The sequence below is a fragment of the Balaenoptera borealis genome, assembly GCF_965194805.1.
Source record: "Balaenoptera borealis genome assembly, chromosome: 16".
Lineage (NCBI taxonomy): Eukaryota > Metazoa > Chordata > Mammalia > Artiodactyla > Balaenopteridae > Balaenoptera > Balaenoptera borealis.
The window spans coordinates 52,054,630-52,075,994 of record NC_138872.1 but is presented as its reverse complement, the minus strand read 5'-3'; the positions used below and the strand labels follow the sequence as shown (position 1 = coordinate 52,075,994).

The following is a 21,365-nucleotide window of genomic DNA, read 5'->3' as shown; positions in this document are numbered from 1 at the left end:
GAGTTCAGGGCCCGCCCTACCCGATGAAGATCCCGCCTCAAGGCGCCCCCCGTCCCGCGGGGTCCAAGGAGTGACGCCGGTTCTGAGCTCGGGCCGGGAGCAGCGGAGGGGAAGCGGGTGAGGACCTCGGGTGACGCTCAGGCTTCTGGGTTGGATAACCAGGTAGATGGTGGCACCTGTGATCGCTTAACGGTTGGCTTCGTCTTTGTATTGAAGACGCTCTAAAGCAGGGCCCTGCTGCCTTGCTGACCCCGGGCCACCTAGCACAGGGCAAGGCACATGGAGGGGCCCAGTAGGTATTTACTGCAGTCGCTAGAAGTGAGGATGACATGTGTGTTGGGAGCAGGGACAAGGGAGGAGGGAGTGTCCACTTTTGGATATGTTGGTGAGGTGATGACATCCAGGGGAGGCATCAGTGGGCACCTGGGCAGAGGCGGATGAAGCCCAGGAGCCAAGGATGTGGCACATGGAGCAATGGGCCTGGGCAAGCTGGTCCAAGGTGGGGCAGGTGTGCATGGATGGGGACAGGTGAGGGGAAGCTGGAGCCCAGAGAGGTGGAGGGACAGCAGAGCCTGGTGTCACAGAAACCAGAGGAGGCTATCCCAGGAGGGAATGTCTGCGGGATGGGGGAACGGGACCTTCAGAGAATCAGGAGACACCTGGCGAGGAGGGATTGTGGGGACAGATGCTGGCTGGGAGGAGTGGTGCGGGCAGCAGGGTCCACTGTAATTGGAGATAACAGGAAAAACAGATGAATGCCAACCCCTCAGGGGCCAAGAAATCTCAGGGGAGAGCAGGACGGGTGACAAACCTGGGAGGGGTTGTTTCAAGTTGGCGAGGTGTCCATTTCACAGTTACTGATAGGAAGGTGCTGCAGCAGAGGACAGAGACACAAAGGAGGGGAGTTGAGGGTGCCAGGCAGAGAAGGGGAAGGGGGTCAGGACCCAGGCAGCCCTGGAAGTGCCCTTAGGGTGGGCCCCTCCATCGGTAGTGGCCTATTTTCTTGCCTAGTGCGGGGAGGCCGACAGCATTCTGACTAAAATGAGATTCTCTGTGAGGTAGGAGGGGAGGGGAGAGGGCTTCAGTCAGTGCTTAGAAGATTCAGGGAGACCCCACCCCACCCCACGGTCAGGTGGTACTAGGTCCCCACTGGAGTGGGAGAAGGCAGTTCAGTCATGCACATCATGCGGCTGCTACTACCCTCATCACATTTAATCCTCACAACACCCCTGTGAGATAGGTATTATTGCCCCCTCTTACAGATGGGGCTGAGGCTCACACATGCCTAGGGGCACACAGTCAACAGGGAGGTCTGCAATCCCTATGCTGGGATTCCCTTACTCAACCATGCCTGACCCAGTGTGGTCAGAATTCTACTACAGTAGCAAAAAGAGCTCCTACAGGGAAATCAACACTCAGAAAAGCCTCACGGAGTCAGCATCTCCCTGTCCCTGTCGTTTTGGTTCAAGAGCATTTGGGGGACACTCCTGGCTAAGTGGTTCTTTCTGACATTTTCGAGAGGAAGCAAAAGCTATCAGGGTGAGTGTGTCAGCAGGGGAGAGAGGTCAGGGTCAGTCTTCGTCAGATCCCAAGTTCCTGGGGTCATTATTCTCAGGAACTCAAAGCAGATCCACCCTCACCCAACAAACAGGTCCTCTGCATCTTGCTCTTCTGTATCTTGGTCAACTCAGATGTTACAAATGACATTTAATTTTTTTTCTGGCTAACCTCTCTGGGAAAATTGGTTTTGCATACAGTGTCAGAATAGCACTGAGGGGTTTGAATCAAATTTTCTTTTTTCAGTTGAGCCTAAATAATGTTGAGAATTTTTTAAAAATTAATACCTTTTATTTTTAATGTTTTTAAAAAAATGTATTTATTTTATTTATTATTTATTTTTGGCTGCGTTGGGTCTTCGTTGCTGTGCGCGGGCTTTTCTCTAGTTGCGGCGAGCGGGGGCTACTCTTCCTTGAGGTGCGCGGGCTTCTCGATGCGGTGGCTTCTCTTGCTGTGGAGCACGGGCTCTAGGCGTGCAGGCTTCAGTAGTTGTGACTCGCGGGCTCTAGAGCACAGGCTCAGTAGTTACGGCGCACGGGCTTAGTTGCTCTGCAGCATGTGGGATCTTCCCGGACCAGGGCTCGAACCCGTGTCCGCTGCATTGGCAGGCGGATTCTTAGCCACTGCGCCACCAGGGAAGCCCTAATACCTTCTATTTTTAATTTTTCTTTTGTTTTTTATCTTAGAGGGATGGAGGATGGAAGTAAAGACAGGGAAAGAAATGGCCCAGACATTCCGAAGTTCACACAGACATCATCTGTTGGGGACACAGACAAACCATCGCAGGAGAAGGGGCAGATTTCTAAAATGAGCTGAGAATATGGGAGGAAGAGAGCCTGTGACCAAGACATCAAGGCCCTGGCCTGCAAAAATGTCAGGGCCCACTTGCCCGGTATTCACACGCAGTCCGAAACAATCCGCGGGGCAGAGTTCCCTCACGACAGGACCCACCACCCAGTGAGGAAAGGAACGGCTGCCTGGGGCAGGGCAGGCCAATGTGGGCGCAGGGATGGTGTGCTCAGCTGTTGGCTCCCCCTGAAACCCCGAACCAGATAAATGTGGGAGGGGGTGAGCTGTGCCAGGATACCTGGGTCACACGTTCTCAACTGTGAAAGCTCTCAGCTCCCGGAGTGCCTGGGGCTCCGTGGGGCTGGGAAGTTCAGGACGTGGGCTTAAGTTTCCCAGAGCAAGCAGGACAAACATGGGAGGGGACAGAGAAATAGGCTTCACACAGTATGGCATGATTGCTTTGAGGCTAAACTTTCCAGAGAGAAGGAACTGAGTTTTTGTTGTGATTTAGACATTCTGATGGCTCGCAATGGGCTCCCCTGGAGAAAGAAACTTACTGCCCCAAGTTCTCCTTTCTATTCCCCGTGTGACTGCCACCAGGGGTTTACAGGGATCCATCTCCAGCGCCCCCCCTCCCCCTCGCTAGTGCAACAGCAGCCCTCCCTCAGCAAACATTCACTTCAGCAAACGCACTGACACACTCACAGCTTCAAAAAGCCCAAGTTCATGTCCTCCTCCTCCTCATTGTGGGCGGACAGGTTTTTCCTCTTCACCTGTTGCTGGGGAGCACAGCTCTCCGGGGGGCTTGGGGGACGACACTGTACACACGACTTCCTCGCGTGATGGTGGCAAGGCTGTGTGTTCAAGTCGCTGCCCGGGGACAGTACTGAGGTAGATCGGGGAAGGCCCCCCAAGCCGTCTGCGGAGTTTGTGGGACTCGTGCTGCTGACAGAGGAGTACCCTGAGGTCGTGATGTCCTTGCCTGGCCCCCTCCTGCTACACAGAGGGCGCTCGAGCCCTGGGGTCCAAGGTGTCTGGCTGCCTGGTGCCGACGCCTGTGTGTCCTGACGCCCCTCCTCCTCCGGGCAGGCCTCCTCATCGCTTGATTCCTGGCAGCAGTGCTGTTCCGGGTTCAGGTAGACCACAGTGACATCGAGGACACCGCTGGGAGCCGTCACTATGGGAGATGGGGGAGAGGTCAGACCATAGCCTGAGCATTGGGGTGACCCCGTGCCCAGTCAGGACCCAGGGGAGCCCAGGGTCCAGCTCTTGGCCACACATCCTGAACCTCGCTGGACAGTCCCCTTTCCTTTACGTAAGAAATTGGGGGTGAAGTGTCTCCTTTCAAACTTGGGGTAATACCCAATGTGACTTAGGGGACAGTAGGAAGTGACAACAAACTGGCCATCTAATAATTTAGTTAATCCCCTGAGTGGACACAAAAATAGCAGTTGGAAAATCAACAGAAGCTATCGAACTGGGCTTCCTGTGCAGATGGCTGACGAGACATGGGTCCAGAGCCTCCTGCAGCCTGCCCTGGACAGGTGCCTGAGGGACAGAGCCCAGCAGAGGGCACATCTCACACAACCTTCTAGAAAGGTCTATTCCTCTGTCCCTGACCTGGTGAGGTCCTTCCATCAGCCCAGGTCCAGCTGGAGCTGGGCGCAGGTTGGGCCCACATCCTGTCCTCCCTGTGGGCTGGTATTCTAGGGGCTCTGCTCTCTAATGTCTACCTGTGTCTGGACACACTCTCCTGCAGCTCAGGCTGGGGGCCCTCCTGCCCGCTGTCTCCTTTGGGGCAGCACCAGGTGGTCTCCGGCCCTGGCACTCACCATCACCCTCCTTCTCGCCCTCGCTCTCTTGGTCGCCCTCGTAGCCGGAGCAGTAGTCCAGGCTCCAGTCCAGGAAGCTGCCCAACAGTGTCTCCTCCTGGCTGGACAGCTCTGCGGTCGGCGTGGTGACGAAGCTGCCCCTGTCCTCCTGGAGGCTGTTCTCCCGTTTCCTGTGCGGTGGGAGAGCCGGGAGCCGGGTCATAGGCAGCAGTGTTGGGAGGCCCAGTCTGGTTCTTGGCACCTGCCTGACCCTGCCCCCATGTGCTGTGAGCAGGGACAACACAGCCACCCAGGAACTGCCCTCAGAAGCCCAGGGCAGATTCGCAGAAGCAGGGCCAGCAGCACGGCGAGGTTCCTGCTCATCTGGACTTTGTAGGATGGATAGTTCTTTAGGTGGGTGAGGTGGAGGGGGAGGTTATTCCAGGCAGTACAGCTGGGACATTGAGATGGAAGAGACGGGGGTAAAAGGGATGCACACAATGAGGGCACAGCTGGAGCGCTGGGAGTGACACAATGTGGTGGAGCAGAGCAGTCCCGTATGGCTCACACCGGGCGTGGGGCAGGGCCAGAGCCTGAGCGGGCTCAACCTGTGCTCAAGACCACCTTCCCTCACAGGGAACCAGGCTGGAGCCAGAGAGCCACACTGGGGAAAGGAGACGGTAATGTAGGCAGTGGAGACTACCAACTGCAGCTTCAGTTTTCTGGGGATCTGCTCTCTCCCTGCTGCTCCTCAGGAGCCCTAATGGCTGCACAGGTCACGAGGGAACCCAGGCCTGGCCTGCAGGGCTCACTCACCGCTTGGTTCTCCTTCCAGAGGGAGAGCTGAGGAAGGTGTGAATGTCTCCTGTGCTGAGGAAAGACGCGGGTTCTGGGCTCTCTTGTTTCACCCCTAGAGCTGCACACAACTGGCCATAGCTCAGCACCTGAGGGGAAGCCGGGGTCAGAGGGAGGGCCGAGGCCCCGAGGGGCAGGCGAGGACCTCCGCTCCCTAGCACCCACCAGCACCTCTTCCTGGCTGATCTCTTCGTATCGCTTGTCCTCAAATCGCTGCTTCACGGCGGTGAGAGAGACCTGCCTGTAGTCCTTGGGGGCATCGTCGTGGAAGCTGCCGACAGAGGGACACGTGAGGGGTAGCGAGGGGCAGGCAGTGCTGGCACCTCCACCCCAAAGGCTCCCATCTTTAGCCTCCACTCACTGAAGTGAGAGGACAAGACATTTTCAAAACCAGCCCAGCAATGGGAGTGAAGCCCAGCACTGCTGTGCACAGTCTGGCGGTTCCTCGAGTCACCTGACCCCCAGGTGCATCCCCAGGAGAAAGGGGAACAGAGATCCACACAGAAACCTGGACACATATATTCACAGCAGCATTATTCGCAACAGCTGGAAGGTAGAAAAACCCCAAATGTCCATCAGTGCACGACTGAATAAACAAGATGTGGTCCCTACATCCAGTGGGTTATTTGTACAGTGGAAACATTATGTAGGTGAGAGGCTGGTCACAAAAGGCCCCATGTTGTACGAGTCCATGTTGGTGAAACATCCAGAACAGAAAGAGCCAGGAAATAGATGAGTGTTTGCTGGGGGCTGGTGGGGAGGGGAAACATGAAGGTAATAGGTAGCGAGGGCGGGGAAGATGTTCTCAAATCGATTGTGGTTTGTGATGACGGCTGCACAATTCTGAATATACCAAGAGCCTGTTGAATTGTACACTTTAAAAAAGTTTCGTTCGTAAATAAATATGTTTCCAGTTTATCTGGATTGGGAAAAAAAAAAAAAAACTCGGTGGGGGGCGGGGGATGGGTGTAGGAAGGCAGCCAAGCAGCAGCTTTTGGCAGCCTGGTCAGGCACCGACTCTCTGCACTGGTCTGAGCAACCTCGGGGTCAGACACGTGTTGACCTGCCACCGTCACCCATGCTCTTATCCACCAGCGACGAGGTCTGGGCCCTGCAGGAGAAACGGGGTGCACACACTACCCCAGGAAATGCTGACAGGCTCCCCATGTTAGCGGGGAGGGGGAGAAGTGGCAGATGGGCCAGAGGGGCTGGTCAGAGGAATCTCTAGACTCGTGCCCAAGTTCTGATCTCATCCCCAAGGTGTAAGCAGAAGCGCCATGCTCAGAGGCTGCCCTGTGGAAATCCAGGAGGCGGCTGGGACAATGACCGTGGGCAGGTGAAGAAAGTGCCTTGGCTCCGAGAGCTGCTGGGATGCAGGGACAGAGAAGCAGAAATGGGCTGGCCTGAGGGCTCTGATAGGATGACTGGGGCCTTGTCCACCAAGCACCAAATGAAATCTATAAGGAGGAATGGCCTGGCGTGGACATGCTGGCAGGGGGGTCTGTGGCTTGGGTCAGAGGTTGGCTTTTAGATGTGTTCTGAATCCTGGAAGTGGTTAAGTCTCCCAGGGAGCGTCTGGGGACAGGCAGAAAGGCAGAATTACCCGTACCCTCGTGTCGGGGAAGGGGACACTGAGGCAGCGTGGCCTGGCGGAGAAAGGAGGAGGTCCCTGGGGGCTTTAGCAGATATGCATGTGGTGGGGAGTGCAGGTGGGACTGAGGAGTGGGAGGAGCGAGTCTGCCAGCCAAGCTGAGACAGGAGGCGAGGGAAAGGGCCAAGGTGTGTGCCCGGGGCTGCGGTCTGCCAACTCCAGAGCTGGAGGCCAACCTGTTCTAGACTGAAATTACCGCTGGTCAGGGAGACAGTCTCATTTTTTCTTATGTTCCACTGCCCATGGAATTAGGTTTGGGTTGGGGGGAGCTGCTGCCCACACATAAAATGTTAAAAACGTATGAAATAAGCAACATGGCCCTGGAATTTCTAAACGTCAATCCTGAGACACGCGGCTCACGCGGGGAAGGTCTGAGTGTCTTGACAGTCCTCACGTGAGAGCAAATTCCCCCTGGACTTGCAGTATTGAGGACACACCCTCTGTGTGGGGGGATGGCCGGGGGGCTGTGGGGGAATTGCTTCCTTACACGCTTACCACTTTTGGTGAAGGCTTAAGACACAGGGGATGAGGTCTTCACAGGAGAACCCAGTGAGGTCCCATAAGCGAGTGGTCCAGGGCTGTGCTGGGGAGGAAAGCAGGAACAGTGGGGCCGTTCTGATGCCCTCTCGTGCCCCACAGCCCTGATGGTTCTGGGATGGAGTTTCCTAGGGCTCAGGGTTGAAAAGGCCCCAGGTACAGAGCATGCGTGCTCATTGTCGACAGCGTGGGAAATATTAAGCTAGAACTGTCTCTAACCTCACCCCCAGACAATGGCTTTTAGTCCATTCTGGTGTTTCCTTCTCCAGGAGATGAACACACTTCTTTTTCTCCCTCCAACCCCCTTGAATTTGAGCACTGGCTCCTGACTCCAGGAATCCCCCGGACCACTGGCTCAGCGCATGTTCTGAGTGGCTGGTGGGGAGGACCAGCTCCTTACTCTGCCCGTGTGTCAGCCTCGCCAGGAGCAGAGCGGCTGCAGCCAGGTGGGCTGGGGCATAGGCGGCCAGGCTGGTGTGCAGCAGGGAGAGCTCGCAGAGGAAGCTGCACAGGTGCTGGGTTCTTGGTGCCATGGGGACCAGCGTCAGCAGGACGTCCTTGTAATCGACCACGGTGGGGACCTAGAGGGAACGGGGAGGCGGACGTGGGGTCTCAGCACACAGAGGGCCCCTCCACCCACTCGGTGGGGAGGCTGGACCTTAGAAACACCACCCTCGGTGTGGTCAGCCCAGCATCTGGCCCGACCGCTGTGCATGCCAAACAGCTGTGGCCTCGCGCCCTCTGGGTCCAGGAGGGCTTCCCAGAGCAGGGAAGCTCAAAGCCATGCAGATACCCTCTGCCCTTCCCATGCCCTCACGTGACCTCAACTTTGATTCAAAAGGAAAAAGCGAGTGGCCACTTACTCGAATCTTTCCTTCCAAGGCAGAGATGATCTCTCCCATCATCCTCACCAGGTCCTCGTATTTGTACGTGTTGTCTGTGAGCCACACAGCCTCCCGGATCGTCAGGATCTCTTTGCTGATGAACCTGGAGTGTTAAGAAGGGGTCTGAGCACTGAGCCCACTCCCCTTGGTGGGGTGATCACTTTAGGCTTCAGTGATGGGGTTGGGGGGTCCAAAGAGTGGACCCGGCTGCCCCTAGCCGCTGAGGGGAACTGAAAAGGTCAGATGAGCCTATCATGGGGGCTGGAAGGGAAGGGGGATTAGTGTTACAGATCAGTGGCAGTGAGAGCTGCTGGACTGCTAGGCATGCAGGTGTTTCTGCAAAATGCACCCACGAATGACATGATCGGTCAATCCTCTTAACGACCCGAGGGATGAGGGTTCGCCCTGCCTTGTGTCAGCTTCTATGGAGCGAGTATAAACAGCTTTAACCCAGAAGGCAGATGAGCCAGCAGAACCAGAGATAGAGGTTGTTTGAAGGTCTGGACCCAGCACGGGGTCTGGCCGTGGGAACTGGACTGTCCTTAGGCAGGTGGTCACCCTGTTCTCTACTCTCCACCAGCTCCAACTATCAGGGAACACGCTAGTCCAGCGGCCTGCCGAGGACACCTCCCCACACAAGGGTGGACTGGGACTGGGCCCTTGTCTGCTCTGTCATGGGGACTCTGCAGCTCCCGCGTTTGCTGTTGGCTGGGCCAAGAGAGAGGACAGGAGTTGTAGGGACCGCAGGCGCTGGGGGATGTTATGTGAGTGGGGAGGGCGAAAGCCCTGTGCTCGGAGCAGCGGCAGGTGCTGCTTTGAGAGTGGATGTAGGGGCATCTCGGCTTCTAAAAATCTTTCAAAGCAATTATCATCTCATTGCCAGCAGCCTGTGGTCTGGTACCTCAGTCTCTCATTGCAAGGACGTAACTATGCCATTTAGATCCAGGGAGGCTGGGGACCCGTCTGTTCAGCCCTCCCTGGTGACAAGACCTGGAACGCCGGGTTCCGAGAGCACACGTGAGAGGTGCCAGACAGCGTGTGGCATTTGCTCACCGACCCTGAGCCCACGGACCCTGCTTCCACAGCCACCTAGAGACCCCACTTCCCAGTTCCCGTCATGGCCACATGACTGCGCTCACTGCAAAGGTGGACCTGGTGGCCTCAGGGGTCATGGCAGGTAGCAGAGAGCAAGTCAGGACCTGGGCCTCCTTCATGACGTCATGAAACAGATAAACCATCCCAGTGACACAAGCCTCTGGGTTACCGTGCGGAAGACAAATCAGTCTGTCCATAGTTGACACCACTGTGTGCAATGAGCCTGTTCCTCCCTCACAAGCCTTACAGATAAGGATGTTGGTCTGGAAAGCACCGCCCGGGGGAGATAGCAGACCACGTAGAAGTCTGCTTTAGGAAAACAAGAAAATGCAAAATGTATGGTGGGAACTGCCATCCACATTGTGTCCAAAGGCAAAACTGGGTGGAAAGGTGGATTTGGGTAAAACTTAAAATGGTTTGATTTGAAAAGTCAGAGCTGCTGTAGGGGTAGGCTGCCTCTCTGAGGAGGACGCATCCTGCCCACGTGGTTGGAGGGGGTCTGTGGGGAGTTGGGGGTGGGGGGCACATGAGACCGATGAAACGCAGGTCTCTGGACGCAGAGTTGAGAACCGGACTGGCAAGGGCAGCCGCCTGTGACCCTCCCTCATCGCTGTGTTGCCCTCAGGGGCCAGGGGAAGAGGGTTCCAGCCTGAGCCTGCCCGACAGAGGCCACGTTCTGGGTCCTGAGGCCGCGTGTTGGGATGAGCGGCTGCCCACACACCAAGGGTCAGCCCTGCCACCCCCGTGTGGGTAGGACCACTCGGCGTGGGCACCCACTAAAATGAAAACCCCTGTCATATGGAGGTGGGGTGCTGAAGGCTTGTTCCACTGAAAAGCCAGCCTGTGAACTGGGCAGCGCCAGCATGCTGTGTTCCGTCTGCGGGCCCAGCCTGGGGGGCTTCTCACCGGGTGCAGATGACCATGCAGGCGATGCCCAGCAGCTGGAGCCTGTACCGGGGCACCAGCCGCCTCCGCAGGTACCGGTCCACGCACTCCACGGTCAGGTGAAGGCACAGGCTTGAGAAGTCCTTCATGGTGGCGACCTCTACCAGCCAATCGATGAGAATGTACCTGTGGGACGAGCACCATCCCTGAAAACCAGGCCAAGCCTTCATGAGTGTCCCGTCTCCCATTCCTGCCCGGCCATCTGTCCCGAGGGGTGAGCGATCACTTTAGGCATCACTGGCTTACCCAGGCACCTGTTCAAGGCTGAGACACCCTGTCCAAGGGGCTGGGAGGCCCCATGACTCCCGACTTTGTTCCTGGGAGGCAGGTGGGCTGCACATATGTGTACTCTGCCTCCCCCACCCCGGGGCCCCCAGGCACTGGATGAGCCTGGACCGTCACTTGTAAGGGAGCAAAGCAGGTCTGCTCCGTGGACCTGGGACAGGTCACAGGACAGGAGAAAAGTCAAAGTTTATCGTCCTGCAAACCTGTCTTCTCTCTGAGGAACTCTCACCCGTGGGGTCATTTATCACAACCCTCCGCAGTGGAGCAAAGAGCCAGGAATGCAGCTAAAGCAGGATTCCCTGAGCCTATGTGCTGGAGTTCTTAGTCACCCAGCAACCGTGATGGAGGACTTGGGCCGGTAGAGCCAACAGACATAGGGTCCCTCCTCGACGGGGCTAAAAGCCGGGCCAGGGACACAGACGTCACAAGGGGATACTGCATGCAACATCAAGGATGCCCAAGCATGGTGAACACCTTTTTGCACAAGGGAGAGGAGACGGGGAGAAGAGAAGCAAGAGAGAGAAGAAACGTGGTGGTGAGTGATTCTAGGCAGACAGGAAGGACTAGTCCAGGTGTCAGCCCGGACAGGAGCATCTTTCATAGGCAGAGGGAAGGAGGGAGTGCTGGGGCCGAGTTGGGGAGGGGAAGAAGGAGGCGGGATGAAAGGGGAACGGGCTGGGGAGGAAGACACGCAAGGCCAGGTGTTTCAGGATTAGGGGCAGAAGAGGAAGCTTCCTACGCAGACACCTTTGACAAGCTCAGTGATCTGACTTATAAAAACAGACCAGTGGAACTGTACATTTTAAAATGGTTAAACCTGAAACTAATGTTACATGTCAATTATAACTCAATAGAAAAAAGGAAGAAAAAGTCAACTGTTGCTTAACATAGAGGAAAATGTAAAGATGCTCAACTGGGGGGTTGAAATGATATTATTTTAATAAAACTACTTTAGCTCTTGAAAAGAAAAGAAAGGTTAAGTTTATGTTAACCCCCACCTCCAGCACACAAAAGGAATAGCAACGGTCCCCCGGCTCCTGCCGCCAAAAGAAAGGCAGACTGGGAGGGCACGGCGTGGGGGAGGAGGCACCACCCCCAGCACAGACACAGGACTCAAAATCACAGCAGCTTGGTGACATTTAATGTGGGAGCCAAGGACACTGCACCCCCTGCTGTGAGTAAAGATGGAGCCTCTCCAGGGAAGAGAGCTTACCAGGTGCTGGGCTTTGTCTGCCGCAGTACAGCCAGAGCCTGCCCATTATAAATCTAAAATGTATTTGAAATCTCTGGTGTAAGCTTAAAAAATTATTCACATTTTCCATTTTACTCTCTAAACATGTTCTGTGATTGAGTGTAAAAGTGTGTTATCTCCAAACCTTGGAGGAAAATGGACCTGCAGGAAGAGGCAGTTTGTGGGGGTTCTGAGGCTGCAGGCACATGGCAGCTGCCCCCTGCACTACCGCACGCTGATGCGCGTGATGATGGGTTGGAAAGAAAAGGTGGTTTTTTGGCATCATTTTTGAAAGATGTTTAGTATGGTTTAATATAGTCTGAGGCTTAAAAAGGAAAACTGGAGAGAGCAGACATTTATGTGGGAAATTTTTCTTTTCAAAGCCCTGGATAGCTTAGGCATTACTGGTTTTAGAAAACACACACACACACACACACACACACACACACACACACACACACACACACACACACACACACACACGTGGATCCAGGTGGGGTGGCTCGGACCCCTCACCTCATTGTGTCATTGAGTCCCTTCTGCACAGAGAAGACCCTCTGCTTACTGACAGCGTGGGAGGCCTGGAACAGCTGGCAGACTATCTCGTTGGAGGCTTTCGCTTCCAGTCCGAGCTGGTTTCCGTGTGCACAGGCTTTGGCTAGAGACAGCTGAGGACGAAAAGACTCAAGGGATGAGCAGGGGGTTTTAAGGTTGCTGCTTCTGAACGCAAGGAGGATTCTGCCTGTACATACACTGGCCCACTTACACCTTCTAAGCCTTCTGAAACCAGGAGGGCCAAAATTTTAATCTTTCGGAAATAAATAATATATCACAATAGAACATTTTAAAAGGGACAAAAGGTGCATAATGGGATGTCAGTTGACTTCCTGCCCAGCACAGCTCCACGGCCAATTCCAGTCTTCTGCCAGCATTTTCTTTTAAATTAAGTTTGTTTCTGCTCACCACTCCCTAGTGAAAACTGATGCTCTGGGGGAGGCCACGTAGCACAGTGGCCGAGAGCTGGCTGGGGGCTCGAATGACCCGGCTTTAAGACCTGGGTCTATGTGTGACCACAGGCGAACTGGGGGCTTCACTGCACCTCAGTTTCCCTTTTCACCAAATGGCACAACAGCAGCAGCTTCGGCAGATGCCATGAGAATTGAATGAGATGCACGAGCACCTTGCTCAGGACCCGCCGGGGCCCACCAGGCCCTCGGTGGTTACTGTCGACCATCTCTACATATTTCCTTCCAGAGTTTTCTATGCACTTGTAGCAGTGTGCATGTGCATTTGTGATCACAGAACACACATTACCTTTTCTTTGCCTGCCTAATGATAACGTGGTTCTTTGTGATAGGAGACTTCTGTAAGCGTGTTTTCCTTGTTCTTCCTTTGAGGGGGTTTCTGTTGGTTTTGTCACTTTGAGGGTCACCTTTGTGCAGTCTTGTGCACCTTCTGCTCACGCAGTCGACCCACAGGCGCTACCTGTGCCCAGGCGCTTTCTGAAATTCCTGCGTGCATTTTCACACACACTCATAGGAACACTATTTTATCACATGTTTGCTGGCAAAAACTGCTATCGTTAAAAATGTATATTTTCAGGGCTTCCCTGGTGGCGCAGTGGTTAAGAATCCGCCTGCCAATGCAGGGGAAACGGGTTCGATCCCTGGCCCAGGAAGATCCCACATGCCGTGGAGCAAATAAGCCTGTGTGCCACAACTACGGAGCCTGCACTCTAGAGCGTGTGCTCTGCAACAAGAGAAGCCACGACAATGAGAAGCCCGCGCACCGCAACAAAGAGTAGCCCCTGCTTGTCTCAACTAGAGAAAGCCCGTACCCAGCAACAAAGACCCAACACAGCCAAAAAAACCCCCCAAAAAACAATAAAAAAAAGCCGAAGTGTATTTTCAGAAGTTACTAGCTATCCACTCAAAAACACAAAGACTACGTGTATATGATTTGCTAGTGTGATCAGCCACGATCTCTTTAAACGTGTGCCTTTTTGACTAGCAGAGAGGTCAAACCTGCTCCGTATTTTGACTGCTTGTATTTATTTCCTCTTTTTTGAGTATACTGAGGCCCTATGAACTTCTACAGGGCCTTACTATTCTTATTGATTAGTCTGAGCTTGAACTAGAACCACATTGTTCATTGTTGTATTTCTTGTAAACTTGTTAAGTGCCTTTTTGGACATAAACATTACAACGTCCTGTGATGTGTCAGGCGGGCCATCCCTCTTTGTGATTTCTTCCCTAGCTTTTAAGGGCAGATGACTCTCAGCCCCCAACTTGGTGGGGTGACAAGAGCAAGCGTCTGCCAGCTTGGCAAAGGGGGACTTTCTTTGATTTGTCTTGAAATAATGACTTCTTTACAGCTACACAGGGAGAGTGTCTGGAGAACGCCAATTACAGACCCCTGATGTCCTGGTTCCAACACTGGACAACCTGGTGAGCAGGTCAGATAATGAGAAGAGGACAGCATTCCACACGCCCATCTGCTCTAAGGAGCTCTAAGTTCTGTTGCCAAGATGCTTTCCCTACAGGCCAACTTTAGGGAGCTATATAAATTTTGATGCAGATGTAGTCCACAGCACTTAGAAATTAAGTGGCTGGCTGTCTTAGATGCAACGGGCAGAGATGAGGAAAGTGCTTTTGGGCTCTCCTCCCCGCACACCCTAGAGCTGAAAACTCCCTTAGACTAAGTTCCAAACCCTGGGCCACTCTTACTGCATCCTGGGTGGGAACCTGGCAGTGTTGCCCCCACGGTCCCCACGAGAGGAGATGTCAGGACAAAGGCCAGCTCCCAGCTCACCTGCGCTTCCCAGCAGCCTTTGGCAGCAAAGTCCCTGAGTTTCCGGAAGCTGTGGAGGCATCGTCCAGGATCTGACATCTGTCAACGGGAGAGTCACCATGCCCTTACATGGTCATGTCTCTGGAGAAACTCAGAACCAACCCATAGTCTTCTTAAATGTTCCCCCTGACACCTCCAGAGGGTCCCCAACTGTGTTTTCTTCCCAGCCCTTTATCCCCCAAATGGTGGTGGTCGTTTCAGGGGCAGTGCTGAGAGCAGCTCCATGACCAGCAGCTCCTGGAGCCCCAGGAGGACCCCGGCTGCGGTGGCAGAACCTTGTCCAAGGGCTACTCTGGAGATTGTGCCTTTGGCCAACATAATCCATTCTTTCCCCAGACCTAGGCCCACTCACATCCATCTTTCTGTCACTTTCCCAGAGGAGGTATGAGCTGGTCAAACACCCCTGGTTAGCAGACTCTTCAAACAGGTCCCGGGCCTGCTTCTGTTTCTCTTCATCCTAGAATAAGTACCTCTGAGTAATCACATATACTGTTCTCATCTTTAATAAAATGAGTTAACTACATTAGAGTAAAAACAACTTGTCTGAAGATACACGATTTGACAACGAACTCGTGAAGGCAAGCCCACGAGTTCTGCCCTCAGGCCCTGCTTCCTCCTGCACGAGGTTTGTGCTGGACTTGGCTCCAGGCACTGCCCAGATGGTGATGGGGGAGGGTTTCCCAAGGTCTTCCAGCTCCTCGCTCATAGTAAGTGTCCCTCCCTGCTGCTGTCAGAGCACCTAGCACCAGGAGCCACCACCTCCCCCAAGACTGCTGCAGAGGGGGTTCCCGAATCACAAGGCTCACTAAGTAGAGAGGTCTGCGTGAGGAGTGGGAGGGAGCCGCCAGTAGCAGAGCCGTGAAACAAATAGACCCGGGGTCCTGTCCTGCTCAGACACTCTTCCTGGCTCCACACAGCCTCACAGACAGGGCTCATCTTGGCTTTGAACCCCGGAAGCCCCCTTCTGCTGCCTTTCACGCAGTTCCTGGTTCTTGGTGCTTGAAGCTGCCAGAAAGGCGAGCAGCACAAAAATGCAGACCCGCTGTGCCCTGCGTGCTCACCCGGGCCAGGACGCCAAACAACGCAGGGCCCCGTGGGATGGCGGAGGGGACTCACCTCAAAAAGACTCAGCACTCTCCCCAAGCAGTGCAGTATGGATGCTCTGTGAGTCTAGAGAAAGGAGGTGGAGGAGGAGGGGTGACTGTCAGCGGACAGAACTTCCCAGGGGCTGTCCCTCCGGGTGTGGGTCTTCCTGCTCCCTGCCCAGCCCCTCTGCACAGAGGACCGCTCCCTGATTCCAGGCCTCTGCCAACTGCTTCACAGAGCCTCAGTCCTGCCTTTCCAGCAGTCGACCCGTCTGCAGCCCAGCCCCTCACCCGATTCCCCTGACCCTGGCTCCGAGGCCTCCTCTCCTGCTAGTCGTTAGCAGATGCTCCCACATCTGCACTGTTTTATGTGCCTCCACTGCCCTCGGGTCCCTGACTTTACATGGTCCACAGCATCTCCCCTCAAGGTTTTCTCACCTCCCGGGACCCTACGGGGCTCAGCCCGCCTAGCACGGCCTGCCCTACTTGCACCCCTTGCCAGGACTCACTTTCTGCAGCTGGCACTCCATCCTGAGGCTCTCGTGAACCACGGCCTTGCAGCAGCTTCCGGACACCGACCAAGGTGGGCGGATGAAGAGCCAGATGAAGGGTGCGGCGCCCACATTCAGGCGCTCCGCGAGACTGAAGAAGCGAGAGGCCTTCAGCCCGTTCACTTCCGCCCGGGCCTCATCAGACACAGACACTGAAGAGACGGACAGAACACAGCCCAGGATGTCTCTGGAGGAGGGGTGTGGGAAGTTCCCCAGTCTTTTTGGAAAGTTTAAAGCCTTAAGCCACTACAACGTGAAGTTGCTGGTGTTTTAGGACAGAAGAGCTGGGATGGGGGCTCCTCCCTTTTCTTCCCATGTTTTGTGAACCAAGTGCCCTGCGGCTCCTCCCAGCGGCCTGGATTCCGAAGATCTGGGAAGGTCCCCCCCCCATGGAGGCATCAGATGCCCATCCTCCCTCCTGTGGGGAACTGCTGCCCAGCCCCCTGTTAACAGGTAGGGGGTTTCTTTGTGAGGTAATGAGATGATGGCTCCAAAATGAGTGGTGATGGCTGCACGACTCTGTGAAGATACCCAAACCACTGGACTGTACACACTATACAGGTGAGCTGAGTGGTGTGTGAATTTCGTCTGGGCAAAGCCATCTGACAGGAGGGTGGGCGCAGGACTGCTCATCGTCTGCAGGTCCAACAGTCCTGTCAACCAGCTGTGACTGGGGTGACCTCTCAGCAAGACGCCAGGTCTTTTAGAAGCAGAAAAATGGCAACTATACCCAAGTCTTTATGCATCTTGGGAGCTGGGACAGGACGAACTGCAGGCTCGCTCCTTAGTGTGCTCAGCAGACAGGCAGCAATTGGGAGAGAGGGCCGCATCAGGTTCTTTAGAGGAGCACCTGCCCCTTAGGGGTGAAGGAATCTAGGTACCAGGCTGGCTTTGACCTGTTTGTACTTGCCTCCCACTTGGAGCCTTGGCTCCCTGTGTTACTGACACTTGGCATCAGGCACGCTTTGACCGCTGCCCCAGGTTCCTCAGATGAGCTGTGGCCAAGGAGAGAAGCCGGGGTCTACGCATGGGCTGTGGTGTTAACTAGGCAGCCAGGGAGGGCTGGCTTGCCTGAGTAGCCCCCATTCTGAGTCTCTGCTCAGAGTCACTCGTTGTCAACCGAAATTAATGGTTCATTAAAAAAAGAGGCAACTCCCCCAAACTGCAAAATCAAACTTCATCCATGGGTCCCTGAGCAGGACACCTCTGGCACAAGCCCCCCAGGGGGGATGGTACACAGCCAGACACAGCAAGAACAGCGTCTAAACTGCTGACACGGGCAAGGGCTCATGCTTGTTCTATTAGGTTTTTTGTTTTTGGCTACACCACGAAGCATGCGGGATCTTAGTTCTCCAGCCTGGGATCTAACCTGCGCCCCCTGCAGTGGAAGCACAGAGTCTTAACCACTGGACCACCAGGGAAGTCCCTCGTGCTTGTTCTAAAACGTCAGTACCAAGTGGGGTGAGGCCAGCCCCAGCGCCAGCCCCAGCACCAGTCCCACGAGGACTTACGGCCTTCATTGTAGAGGTAGGCTATGCCCAGCTTCACAGCAGCTTCAAAATTCCCTTTTTCGGCAGCCCTAGAACATTAAGAACATGAAACATCACATGATTTTATTCCATAAAGGTTATGTTCCACCACAGCACTTAAAACTACAGTACCTATTTTCTGAACAGAAAATTTTTTTGGCAATGCAGCTAAATATCAATTATCCATGACATGCTACAACATGGATGAGCCTTGAAAACACACTTAAGTGAAAGAAGACAGACACAAAAGGCCACATGTTGTATGATTCCACTCATATGAAATGTCCAGAATAGGCAAATCCATAGAGACAGAAAGCAGATTAGTGGCTGCATAGGGTTTGCGTTACTATAGGGAAAATAGGGAGTGACTGCTAATGGTTATGGGGTTTCATTTGGGGGTCATGAGAATGTCCTAAAGTTAGATAGTGTTGATGATTGCGCAACTCTGTGAGCATACTAAAAACCATTGAGTTGTACACTTTAAATGGGTAAATTGTGTGGTTGGTGGACTATGTCTCAGGCAGCCTGCCTGCGACCACTGGCACACTGCAGCTTGCAGCCCCTCCGGCCCTTCCTCTAGGTCCCAACCCCGGCCGGGGAGGTGGGATCAGCCAGTCAGTATAATGTAATAGGATTCAAATCACATTGTTCTGACCAAAAGAAGAGGGTTGAGGAAAGTTTCCACATGCAGGTGACCTGCACCTGAGTCACACACCATGGGTCATAGCTCAAGTGGACCCTTCAGAAGCACCGCTGTGACTAATGAGAGTCAGGCCTGTGCTGGTGGTGTGGATGACCCATGACTGTGCTGGAAGTTGTGTGACTCGATGGGTGAGGTCGACAGCCCTCAGTCACTCCCTGGGGGATAAGGTGTTGGCGGGAGCAACAAGCAAGAGGAAAATCATTCCCAGGTCAGGCCTTGAGACACAGACTGGCATAGCAGGGAGGCCCAAAGGTGGGAGAAAGCCACGCTCTTCTCAGGGTGCAGAGATACCTTTCAAAGAGCTTCAGGTTCTTTGGAGAAGGCCACAGCTCCTGGAAGCTGGCACATGCCCACACGCTGGCATGGTTATCCACCAGGTACTTCAGGTGGGAGTGCACCTGAAGAACAATGGAAGTGGGGGAGTGGCGGTTAATCAAGGGACCTCCCAGAAGCCCCACTTCTGGAGCTCTTGAAGACAGGGTGTAGACAGATGTAGGGTGTCCTGTTTCCCTCCTCACCCTAGTAGTAAAGGCCTAGCCTCTGTGTATCAGAGTGACTAACAATTGCTTTGAATAGAGAAAAGAGCCCAGAAACAACTTTCTCTGTGGCTCTAAAGATGGGGACAGTGGTCCCGGAAGGGGGAATAAGCACCTAGGCTGAGAAAGGGGATATAATGCTATAATACCTGCAAGGATCAGGGAAACCAACTCTAATGGGAACAGGTAGGTCAGAAATCTGTTTTGAGCTCCTCTACTTAGGGTCTTGCTAGTGGGAGCACAGCTGGAGCCTGCAGGTCAGTGGGGGCTCTCAGAAAAGACTGAAACACATGACAGCAGCCTCAGGTAGGACTTCTGTCCTGGGTGATAGCAGGAAGTGTCCAGGCAGGGGGCCCTGAGCACAGGTGAGCATTTTAAGTGCTAAAGCTTCCACTGCCATTGGAAATTCAGCACCCATGGATATTATGAATGCAATGGAGGCAGGTTTGGGAGTCAGAGAAGTGGGTTCTTATTGGTGTTCCCCCACTAATTTGCTGTATGCCCTTGGTTAAATCGCTCAAAGTGAGGCTTCAGTTCCGAAATCTGCAAAATAACTCCCAGAGTCCCTTTCAGTGCTGAATATTACGTGGGCTTTGTCCTCAAGAACATACTATTTTTCTTCTTAATACTATCTTATTTCTTGAGGGATGCAAATTTCACTGTCATAAAAGGGTATTTTCTCTGTCAAAATAAACACTACAATGAGCAGACTCAAACCTTGCTGTCCTACGTTTTAGCTTTCCTGCAATCAGAACAACCTCAGGCATCTATTACCAATATCACCGTTGTTTCCTCTACCTTCATTTGTAGCCAAAGTTTTTGTCCTGACATTTAAGACACGAAGCCTTCATGGTACAATATAACCAATGATGCCAGGCCTGACACTATTTTCATCTGACAACTTACAGCTCGGACAGCGAGGATGTCTCCAACAGAAAGCCATTTCAGGATATGAAAGAGCACATCTTCAGGGAGACTCAAGATCGTTAGGTTTCGGGGTCTCCTTCTTATTCTCCGCTTTGTAGGATAACAGAAACACTTGGCACACCTACAGTGGATCACTTAAAAAAAAAAATCAGAATGGTCTAAGTGATGTGTTGGAAACGAGTTGTGCTGATATGAAAAGTTATATCTGAACATGATTTAACAGTTACTGACCTCTGCCCCAGCCATATTTACAGTCCTAAACAAAGATTAAATAAAGGAGTAGTAGTGGTACAGAAGACATCATCATTCATTCAAATATTCAATAAACATTGATGGTGAGTAGTAATCATGTAACCTGGCTATTGGGAAACCTTCTGATCCAGAGCCCAGATGACAACCAGGAAGGGGGAAAAAGCAGCCAACGCTGATGATGGTTAGCCTTGCATTTCACTCTCAGGGAGGTGCCTTGACCCTTACTGATCTCTTTGCTTCTATCTGCACACATGACTAAAATGCATAATGTTAATAAGGATCTGTGGACTTGAACAGTCTGGTTTTCGAGTCCAAACTAGGAGGGTCCACCCTGCAGAGAAGCCAAAGGTGGACTTGGAGGCCAGGCCTGTCCCAGCTCTGCGGATGTCAGAGCTGCCCAGCCAGTCTCAGTGTCCTCTCTCCCCACAGGAGGTCCTTCCAACTTCAACTTCAGCAACTCTTTGCTGACTCTAAGCAGACGACATAGAAGCTTGAGGCAGGAGAAGCCCATCACCTACAATTCACCTGGTTTCCCACTCGTTCCTTCCTCCAGTCCCCACAGGAGGTAGCTGCTCTCCCACCCGCACGACTCCCTCCTCAGGGCTTCTTCCTGCCCCCCTCCCCTCGCTCTTCACCTGGGTCTTCCCATCATCAATTAACACGCTGCGAAAGCCAAGCGTAAACGCGGGGCGACCGATCCCCGCGTTTTACCGCATTTTTCTCATCCCCTTGCTCTAGGACAGCCACGATAATAACCACGGAAACCTGAGTGGCGCTCACGGCCCTCGACAGGTGGCAAACCCCGCGCGCGGCTTTCACGCGGAGCAGGGCGCTCCCAGGCATTTAAACCGCGCGCCGGGCGGTCGCCGCCGGGAAGACACGCACCCCGGGCCGAAGGGCTCGAGCCAGCCCTGCTCAGTCTCGAGGCCGCCCCGCCGCGCCCCGCGCCCAGCGCTCACCGCCTCCGCTCCCCATAACCGTGGCTGCCGTCGCTGCCGTCGCCGCTATCGCTCCCAGTGCCGCCTTGCCGGCCCAGAGCGCGCCTCCCCACGCAGGCGCAGACCTGCCCACCGCCCGCCGGAGTTTTCAAATGCACCAGGCGCTCCCATTGGCCCGCCCGGGGGGGCGCGCGCCACTGCTCGGCCGGGCCCCGCCCCCTCCCCGCCCCCTCGGACTCGGACGCTCGCGATTGGCCTCGCCAGGATGCGAATTCGAACGCCGGCTGTTGATTGGTAGAGCTTGCGCGGCCGCCCCGCCTCCCCGACCCTGGCGGGGGGTCCCTAAGGAGCGTG

At 54.3% G+C, this 21,365-nt stretch overlaps 1 protein-coding gene across 2 annotated transcripts; it reads right to left on the bottom strand.

Moving 5' to 3' along the window:
* Positions 1-175: 175 nt before the first annotated feature.
* Positions 176-21,136, bottom strand: CCNF (cyclin F). Of its 2 annotated transcripts, none has more exons than XM_082360580.1 (17): positions 21,033-21,136; positions 19,801-19,955; positions 18,650-18,756; positions 17,638-17,705; positions 16,085-16,278; positions 15,607-15,660; positions 14,843-14,947; positions 14,452-14,529; positions 12,157-12,308; positions 10,086-10,250; positions 8,064-8,187; positions 7,601-7,781; positions 7,159-7,246; positions 5,178-5,283; positions 4,974-5,101; positions 4,179-4,348; positions 176-3,523 (listed from the first exon to the last, which is right to left on the bottom strand). In XM_082360580.1, the coding sequence occupies exons 1-17, from the start codon at positions 21,046-21,048 to the stop codon at positions 3,048-3,050; spliced, it is 2,367 nt and encodes a 788-aa protein (XP_082216706.1). In that variant the 5' UTR covers positions 21,049-21,136; the 3' UTR covers positions 176-3,047. The 2 variants fall into 2 exon arrangements, with proteins under 2 accessions (XP_082216706.1, XP_082216707.1); XM_082360581.1 differs by having other exon boundaries at positions 5,184-5,283.
* Positions 21,137-21,365: the final 229 nt, after the last annotated feature.

Excerpts from the sequence above, each read along its gene's own strand:
- CCNF (XM_082360580.1), bottom strand. Across the intron at positions 16,279-17,637 it reads CTACCTCTACAATGAAGGCC|TGTCTGTGTCTGATGAGGCC; the intron begins GTAAGTCCTCGT and ends CCGTCTCTTCAG. Across the intron at positions 5,284-7,158 it reads TTAAGCCTTCACCAAAAGTG|CTTCCACGACGATGCCCCCA; the intron begins GTAAGCGTGTAA and ends CTCTGTCGGCAG.